Genomic DNA, 10,650 nt, shown 5'->3' with positions numbered 1-10,650 from the left:
ATGAGAAAAAGTGGATTTGGTAGCTGGCATAAAGGGGCAAAATAATAAAAGCTTAATATAAATAAAATAATTAAATAATAAAAATTTAGTAAACTCATACTAAATGGACAAAAATGATTTGATTTCATGAAGATAAAAGTAACTATCTATACGTAAATATAAATGTATATATGTAAAGATTCGATTGTTTGTTTGTAATGAATAACCCAAAAACTGTTCAATATTTTTTTTTGCCTATAGAAAGCTAGACTATCATATGCTATTATATGGTTTTTAAAAATTGTGTCAGCCCGTAAGAAGCCGGGACCGAACGTTAGTCTTAATACAAAGTCAATAACTTTATGTAACTTTTTACTGTATCCACGAAATGAAAGATCACTCGACTAGTTCATGACCCGAATATAATTCATTGCAATGTTTATTTCTTTAATTTCTATTCAGAGCAATAGATATTGTTAACAAGGTATAACTTTAGATAACTGATAAAAATGATAAATATAGATATATCAGTAGTGACTCACATAGATAAAATACTTTACTGTTGTATATATTATCGACATACTAATAAGCGGTTAGTTATATTTGTATATTGTAGTTCGTAAAGCGAGAGTGCGTGAGTGTAGTCACAATGGGAAAAATTTTATATATACTGCCGTTAGTTTTTATTTGTAAGTTAATACAATAAATTAATATTTATTTAACTCTTAGATTACAATTTTATATGGATGCCCATAAGTACCTGTGACATATCTATAACTTAGACAACTTGTTACTTTCCTTCATCTGTTTGTTTTACATTCAGGGTTACATAAAAACCATTTATGAACAATTATGAACAAAACATGAAAATTGGACTGAGAAATCAATCAATGAATCCAATTTAGTTGTATGGTATTCGAAAAATTGCGAAACGTTTTCATCCAAAATATAATGAAAGTCTTTAACCTATCCGTGTTACTAGTAATAACTATATTCTATTTCTATGGAATAGGAATATACTTGTAGCATTATGAGAAAGCTTTAAATTACTCAGCGAAGTCATCACTTGTGGTTTTTCTGTGTAATAAGCGACCGATCTCGTTGCTGAAGTGACAAAAGGCGGACCTGAATAACTGATAATGGATTAGAAGAAAGTTCGTAGTTTAACAACCATCTACATTAAAGGAAAACGTAATGTAAAACGACACACTACTAGATTAAGTGATGAACTTTTGACATTAATTCGTCTAACGGCATTTAATCGGCAGCGAATTTATGAGTTTATTATTTTATGAGTTTTTAATATCATGTATCATACTCGATCCTATACTCGCGCAGTTAACGCGGTCCGCGTAAACTATATGGTTATAAGAATAATAATATACTAGAAAATCCTTAACGAAATGTGTGTTAGAAAGTCGATGAATACAAGTGGTTTAAAACCAACCATTTCACATGGCAGTCCATAGTTGGAACCTATGTTCAACAGTGGACGATAAATGACTGAAAATAACTTTTACATACCATTACCATATTAATTATAAGATTTTACAAAAGCACTTTTATATTGACATTAGTTGTAGCCCCCGACTTCGTATATGTGGACTTTAGAAGTTGATATATAGACCAATTAATCACTCTACGTATTACTTTTATGCATACATTCATATTAAATTGCATTTATTATTCTCTATTTAACAAGGAAAATACTATATACTCTTTATATATCTCTATATACTCTATTTAATAAGGAAAAATATAACTACATACATAAATGATTAATATAGGCAATTATATTATTTCCCTATTTAAATACTGTTTTAAAGCAAAAGATTATAGAAACTTATTTACTATTATATCAGCCGTATTGCTGGACATAGGTCTGCCCCATAAGCGAGTGTTGCCAATTGTTACCACGCTTGACAGGCGGGTTGGCAACCGCAGTTTTGGTTTTGATAATGTTTTACGAGAGACGCTTAGTCACTTAATCGGCTCTTACGATACCCACGGGACAGAAAGGAATGACCCATTCTATACTGGGACCAGACGGCAACACCTTACGTATTGTAAATAATTCATTTCCAAGAATTTATGGTAAATATTTAATTAGGTATATATGATATATAATCAACTTTCCCAATTATCTATATTTTTGTATTATTGATATCAAACATATGTTTAATATATGATATTGTAATGATAATATATAATAACGTATTTAATATTTATATATACACTAATAGTATAGTTATTTTAAAATAGCATGCTAAGAATGTTTATTAAATGATAATGCCATATATATATATATATATATATATATATGTATATACAAATATTTAGCGGTTTCGATATTAAATAGCCTGTATCCTTCTTCCCAAATTATACGCAACTACGAATATACCAAATTTCACAAGCAGTCACACAAACGAGGTAACAAATAAACAAATAAACTCACTTTTACATTTATAGTGTTACTTAGGTTATAGTTATTATAATGGAAATAACTTACGAGATTCTAACAAGATTTATTATTTTTAATATTGACATAATGACTGTATGAAAAAATATATATATGTATATATATATATATATATATATATATATATATATATATATATATATATAATTATATATAATTATGCATATAAAATGCATAAATAAAAAAATTATTAGTAAGTTTAAGTTGCAAAATTTCAGTTTATAGGCACTTTAGAACAATCAGCATATAAAATAAGTAGATATATTATACTCTTTTTCTTTATTGCCAATAATAATCATTATCATTTCAGCCATTATCCGTCCACGGCTTGACATAAGTTTCCCCCATACATTGCCATAAAGAACGGTCCTGACCGACCTGCATCCACTGACTCCCTGCAATGCATTTCAGAAAGTCACTCCATCTAGTTATAGGTGGGTCGTCCTACACTGCATATACCCGTATGCGGTTGCCTCTCAAGAACCTTTTAATTTGGCAATAATAGCCACTCATTATTTAAATTTCACGGCGCTGCTATCCACTAATTTATAGGGGACTGAAGTTATGATTTTAAAAAATATGCTTATATTTTTTACAGGTTCATATGCAGGCCCATTAGATCTGACTCTAACTAAATCTGCATCGGAAAGAATTATAAATGGACAAAACGCCACAAATCTTCAGTTTCCATATGCGGTAATTTTTTTTTTGTCTTATTTTTTTTTAGTTCATTATAGATTAATTTTTATTTGCGAAATCGTTAGTGTGATCGAAATATGTTTACTGGTCGGAATAAAAAATAGCTTATATCCTTCTCTTTCTCGTATAGTACGGCTATACTAAATATCATAGTAAAGTATCATAGTTAAGCTATTAAGACGCTGTAAGGTAACAAAAAAAATCACTTTCACATTTATAATATTACCAGAGGGAGACTTTGTACAAAAGTCGTTTGCTTGGCTACCTCTGTCCCATTCGTGTAGCGCCATCTACTGGGTGCAATTTTTCATATCAGGATAAAAACTATCCTTTTTCTCAAGATGGAGCAAAGAATACGCATTTACAAATTTTTATTAAAATTGGTCGAACGGGCTCTAAGATTAACGTGAACGAATATCGTGTGTGTCACAGGCTTCATAATATAAAATATAGAAGTAAGAATTACGTATTGAGTCATGAATTGGGTAATGATCATAATTCCTGTTATTTTGCATAGTAATAAATATTCAGTGTCATTTAGATAAGTGTTAAGAATTTAAGATTACATTTGATTAGGTACAGTTTTTTTTACTATATCATTGTCAAGTATATTATTATTATATTTTAGTGCATTATTATATATTAATATATTTAAAAGTTTATTTTCTTTTAAATTGTCACTGTAACAAAATAGTCCAAATATCTATTGATTAAACTGATAGTGATAGCTTAATAAAATATAAATACAATGTTGTGTACCAACTCACTCTTAGGTAATAGAAAATAATGATAATAAATGCATAGAAATAATCTTTATATAGACTTTTTGGAAAATCAATTGTTGGAATAGAAATCTAATTAGGTACTACATTAATTGATTCAATACATTATTTATTTATTATATATATAACATATATATATATAATATGTTAGAAAATAAGAAAATAAATGGTAATTATTTAGAAATAAATAAATTTGTAAACTTACAAAGAAATAACTTATGTAGCATTCGTGTGGATTGCCATAACGTAAACACATAAAAAAAGAAAACCTTTCTTTTTTAATATTACGACATTGTTTTATGATTTATTATTATTATTTTATTGAAATGAAAATGAAATAATAACATAATTTATGTTATTAGTATATGCTATCAGGACAGCAGTGAGGAATGATAGATGAAGATGAAACAAGTGAATTAATCAAGATGTTACCAAGGGCGCGTCAAGATTCACTGGACATAGTATGATATTAGCGCTGGAAACACTTTTTTCCATTACTAACAATCGCCTTCCTTCCAGTGCATTTTTATTTTGACACTACTTGTCTATAGTAACAACATAACTTATGTTTACAGGTTTCAATTCAACGTATTAGTGATGTTTCAAACCCAGGACATGGGCATACGTGTGGTGGCGTATTGATTACTCACCGGCATGTATTGACAGCCGCCAGTTGCACATATAGTATCAATTACGCTAATAAGTAAGTATTTTATTTTACTATATGAGGGTAGAAGGGAATCCGGCTCACCTAATGGTGAGTCATTACTACCGCCGATGGGCACCTTCAACATTAGAAGAATTGCAGGTGTGTTGCCGGCCTTTTAAGAAGGAATGCTCTCTTTTTGAAGATCTTACTACTATTATAAATGAGAAAATTGGTGGGAATATTTGGATGAATATTTGTTACTCTTTAACGCAAAAACTACTAAATTGATTTGAATGAAATTTGGTACACGGATAGAATATATCCTGATTAATAACAAAAGATACTTTATACATTCACGTAAGTGAAGCCGCGGGATGCGGACAAAGTTTTTATCATTTAATGTTTGTGTTGCATTGTGATTTCTTGGTAGAGCTTCAAACGAGTATATACGTACTATGGAAATTGGTCGCGTGTATAAAATAATAAAAACAACGGAGCAAAGTAAAAATATTTTAAATAATATTATAAGACCGAAATATATTTCAAATATTTTTACTTTAAATATATTTTTAATATTGTTGCTGGACTTTGGAATTCCCTCGCAAATGATACCAGAAAGGCGCAGACCGTTCATGCTTTCAAAGCTCAAACAAAATTCTTTTTGTTGAACAATTGACTGTTGAGTTACTTATATATTTAATAGTTATTCTACGTTTATATATATATATATATATATATATATATATATATATATATATATATATATATATATATTTTATTTATCAATACTCTTTTACTATGTAGCAACTAATATATTATTTACCATATTATTTTTGCACCATATGTTATGCTTTATGTACAAACACTATAGATACTTTTTCTTTTCGGGTTCTTAATGTTGACTAGAAGAAATCCCTTTAAGGGATAAGTCCGCCTGCGTACATTTTTGTTATAACCTAATATCTATATTAAAAGTGAATTTATAAAAGCGTGTAAATAAATATTTTAATTCCGTCCTTTTCATAGCTTTGTATTATCAAGTAGAATTATTACTTACTAACTGTATTTGGGACTTCGGATGACCTGCTCATATTGATTGACCGTGATAAAAAAGATAACCTATCTGCATGTACGTCAAAATAAAAACGATTAGTTGAAATGTTAATAAGCCAAGAAACAAATAAATCAAGATCACTTTCACATTTTATTATTATAAACTAAATCTAAAAAAAGTTTTCTTTATTACTTTATAATATTATTAAAAGTTCTTTTATTTTATTAATTAAAATTATTTTATTAAATAAAACTATTTTATTTACAAAAAATACATAATGTATTTTTTTTTAAATAACGCTATAGTTGCATAATCGTTTTTTTTTCAGACAAGTAATACCTATTATAGTAAGTGAATTTAGAGTATTCGCAGGCTCAGCTTTTCTATCAAATGATACATTAAACGATAGAGTAAGGAATATATTGAATTACACAACGCATCCGCAACATTTAATAGAACCGTCTCATGCCAATGACCTTGCTGTTATTACTGTAAGTATATTTTTATTCGTATTGTATCCCATCCTCTCAGAAAATCACTATTAGCTTTTGTCTATTTCTATAATGAATTCAACTCATAGCTTATATCATACTGCATATACGAGAATCTCGAATAATCAACAATGAATAAAACGAACAATTGACCCCACCATAAGACAGTAAGATTTTCAATAAAAAAAAAATCAAATCAATATCAGTTAAATTATTAAATGTTTCCATCTGTTATTTACTAGAAAGTGTTTCTGTAATTATTTTAACAAAACTTAGGTGTCTTTTCATTAAATTCTGTTGAAACAGACTATACATCAAATGAGTTAAGCATATTTCAATGAAGTCAGTTTTCGTTTGTTTTTTGATATCGAGATTCATCTCTAAATGCAGGTAAATCAAAGAATCAAGAAAAATTATATATCGTTTATAAAAGCCGTTAGCTATGAAAGTTATTCTCAGTTCGATACAATATCTTGTTATATTCTTATTATATTAATTTATTATTCTTTAATGTAAATATTGTTTAATAATAAACTATGTACGACATAACTCTTAATTAATTCAGGCATCTGTCATCTTCTCAATCCTATTAGACTAAACCAAAATGTAGCCCCAAACATTAGTATTTGCATAGTATTTATTTGTATAAGCAAATCAAAACAAAGCGATTACTATCACAAAGGAATCAGTCAATCTCTGTCACGATGCCTGATTGAGCTGCCTTTCTGAATTAGACATCCTTGAACTATTATGACCACATAATAGACTGTATACCAACACAGTTTGCAATTAATTAAGTATAGACAAATTTACACTCCTGCCGTGTGGTTTTAACATAGAAGGGGCTACCCCTTCTTTCCTGTACTTGTAGGATCGTAGGAGGCGACTAAGGTAATTTTCGAGGGATGGACAGCAGCGTCCCCCTTAAAAAAACGTCACCAAAGCTTAACTGCTAAATGTGGCAACTACTGAAAAAACCTACCTTCTCCCTCCTTAGGGAAAGCTTATGCTTAACAGTAGACAGTTTACGCCTGATGTTATGATAATGATGTTGATGCCAAAAAACTGCCATATATCATTCAGAAGGAAACATTGCAATACAACCACAGCTTCTTCATAGTATACTCGTAAACATAATTATTAATTTTAGTATTTTTTTTTTATTTTCAGTTAATAAGTCCGTTCCCAGAAGCAGTTGTAACTCCACTGGCACTGCCGCCTTCAGATTACGTACCAACTGATTTTACTGTATGCACAGTCGCTGGGTGGGGTGCAAGAACTAACACATCATCTGTATGTACTAAACTAACAACATATATATTTTTTAGAGTTCCGTATCTCCTAAGGAAAAAACGGAATCCTTATAGAATCACTTCGTTGTCCATTCGTCCGCCCGTCCGTCTGTCAAAACCCTTTTTCTTAGGAACGCGTGAAGGTATCAAGTTAAAGTTAATATCATATACTCAAGCTTGGAATCTCTTAAAGGAGTGAAAAAAATCAAGCTTCTAAATTGACACAATCAAAAGATACAATTTATTGAAACAATTTGACATTCGCAATAGGAATTAAAACTTATAGGGTACTTTCCGTTAACCAAGAATCATAAAATTTGGCAAGAAGCAATGTCATGTAGCACAAGTAAAGTAAAAAATCCGAAAACTATAACATTGTAGTTATTTCACAAATTAAATTTTTTTTAGACTTGATGATTTTGTACGAAACCCTCGTTGCGCGAATCCAAATCGCACTTAACCAACTTTTTTTTATTATTAAAAAGAATGACTTAAAACTAAACAGATTTTGCATACCTTTGAATGACCTCTTTAGTTTTACCTTAATAAATCACCATTATAATCTGTCTTACTACATAAAAGTTTAACTTGTGATAGATAGATGTTGAATACATGTTTAGTCATCTTACTACAAAAGCGTATCTTACATTCTGTTTAACAAAAGAAAGTTTTTTTTTTATACAACTTAGAATAGCAAACAAGCTGACGGCCCTGATGGGATGTGGTAACCGTCGTCTATAGACATGAGCAGTACCATGGACATAACAGAGTATTCTGTTTCGCCCATGATACCCCCCATGCGTTGCCATTCCTGAGGACTCAGGTGTTATTCCTCTGTACCCAGTAAATTCACGCCATATCCCATCCTTCAAACCGAAATAGCCATGCAAACACAACTGCTTCACGGCTGAAACATGAATGGGACAGAGGTACCGAAGCAATCGACTTTTGTACAAAGTCTCGCTCTGGTGTCTATGGTATTAAAAATAAAAGATATTTAAAGTAATAAATTATAATAGTTTATAGATGATAATTGTTTGTACCAGTACATAAAATTACAAATAACTTTATTACACCGTTTAAATTAAATTTATTCACTGAGAGAAAGTTTTATTAAACTTTGTTTACATGGATAGTGATATAAATTATTTTTGTAGTAAGATTGTATGAGACAAGAGAAAAAAACATTAAGAGAGAATTTCGTTCCTTGACTGTAAATGCATAATCCTATGTGAAATTAATGAACTATCATGTCATAAGTATGATGACTCTCTTCTTATTTGGCAGTCCAATGTCAAAAGAGTGCATATTTTCTAAAATCTATATTTCAAAAGATAGAAAGATATATGGAGATATACTAATAATCTATATGATACTGCTGATATATATAGTTCACATAATTTCAATTCTTGCTTCTTGCTTATTATTCTAATATTTCAACATACTTTAAATTATTAAATATAAAAATTATATAAAAATTACGTTTTACATAAGTATTTATTTTTTTTCTTATTATTTTCAGATGCCTTCTACCCAATTGCAATTTATCAACAAATATATTTACAATCAAAATTTGTGTGCATCAGTGTTCAATGACCTAGAACATGTGGAAAGAATTTTACCTACCATGGTTTGCACGACCAGTGAAGATATAGTTACTGGAGGTTGCATGGTTAGTATCACTGTTTATCTATTATCCTACCAAGCTCCATACAGGGTAGGCAGAGAGAATCATGTGTTGAAGTCCTTTATCCTTATTAACTTCTGCCTTCATTTACTTCATAACTCGTCGAATGTTGTAGAGAGTTTATTTTGTGCTGTCTATTTAGGGAGAAAATATTTTTGTTTGTGCAAAAACTTAAATAAATATAATTAAATTAATAAAATCTGGATAGGTGTACTTAAACTAATAAGAACAAACTTCTTTGCATCTTTGCGTCATACAGGCTTCGAAAATCCAATAGAATAGTTACAAGTACTAATTGCTTTATGCAGAATATAAAAAAATTACACACAAAAACAGAACACATTAATAATGGAATAGTAAAATTAGAGCATGCAAAGTACAATTAAACTTCAAGGTTTATTTTCATAAAAAAATTAACCCTATTAAAGGGATTTGTATAGTCTATATTGTCCATGGTGTTATTATATAGGCGAGTTTTATCTCTTTGCATCGGGAGAATTGCCATTGTAAAAACAGACATAGAAGAAATATATTGATTTTCTTTATATTTTATTCCAGGGAGATCAAGGTAGTGCATTAGTTTGTGGCGGCGTCCTTACTGGAATCTCATTTCTGCCAAATGACTGTATGAGCGAAAATAATGTACGGCCAGAAATATACACCAGAGTCTCAAATTATACAAAATGGATACAAAGCGTTACAGACTCCGCACCGAGTGTCAAACCTGGATTTATGGCTTTATTAATACTCACAGTCTTTCATGGGATTTTTCAAAAAGTTGTAAGCTAGTTTTAAGCTTAAATTGTAAAAACATATGGTTTGTTTTATCTGTATTTATTCTGGATAATTGTAAAACTAGTCGAGCTCTCTCAACAAAAATACGGACATAACTCTATCTAGATATTCTTATAATTAACATATAATGATGTACATAAAATACTTCATATTTTAGAATACGTATTAAGAAAATTATCTAAATAAAAATTGCAACTGTACCGAATTGAAATAAAAAATACGTTGTTAGATAGAACAAGGTATGGGTAAAATCAAATATTTGTTCTAAATATAAAACTCTCTGTTTCCACGTTATATTTTATAATATTTGTAAGAACCTTAGGATATATTTAGGTTACTACAAAGTTACTACTGGTGAATGCACAATTTATTGTACTCTATTTCAAGTGTCTCTCTTAAATCGCTGATTTTGAGTACATCTTGAGTATTTAAGCTGTATTAATATGTTGTTTATCCACAATATGTTTATAAGTAATATATAGACTGCTAAGTATTTATTATCTACATAATTATTTATAGTGGCGTCATTAGTGCATCCCACCTAACTCTAATATTATATTATTTATACCTTAGTCTAATCTGAAGAATGTGGAAGAGTAGATAATTTATTGACACAATAAATAATTTCTATTGAAAATGCGAGTAAAGTACTTGCGTTAAGTAATGTTTTTTGGTTGATTCTTAATAGTATTATTTTTATAATGAACTAGAATATAAGTATTAATAAAATAGATTTTTTTTTT

At 29.3% G+C, this 10,650-nt stretch overlaps 1 protein-coding gene across 1 annotated transcript; it reads left to right on the top strand.

Moving 5' to 3' along the window:
• Nucleotides 1–559: 559 nt before the first annotated feature.
• Nucleotides 560–10,650, top strand: LOC113515392 (trypsin beta-like). The gene is made up of 7 exons (XM_026899577.3): nucleotides 560–668; nucleotides 3,057–3,154; nucleotides 4,515–4,642; nucleotides 5,971–6,133; nucleotides 7,304–7,426; nucleotides 8,948–9,097; nucleotides 9,671–10,650. The coding sequence occupies exons 1-7, from the start codon at nucleotides 629–631 to the stop codon at nucleotides 9,899–9,901; spliced, it is 933 nt and encodes a 310-aa protein (XP_026755378.1). The 5' UTR covers nucleotides 560–628; the 3' UTR covers nucleotides 9,902–10,650.

This window comes from Galleria mellonella, unplaced genomic scaffold, assembly GCF_026898425.1.
Source record: "Galleria mellonella isolate WM207_F2 unplaced genomic scaffold, CSIRO_AGI_GalMel_v1 utg173, whole genome shotgun sequence".
NCBI classification, from domain to species: Eukaryota; Metazoa; Arthropoda; class Insecta; order Lepidoptera; family Pyralidae; genus Galleria; species Galleria mellonella.
Note: the sequence above shows the minus strand (reverse complement) of the source record. Positions and strands in the feature narration are given on the sequence as shown.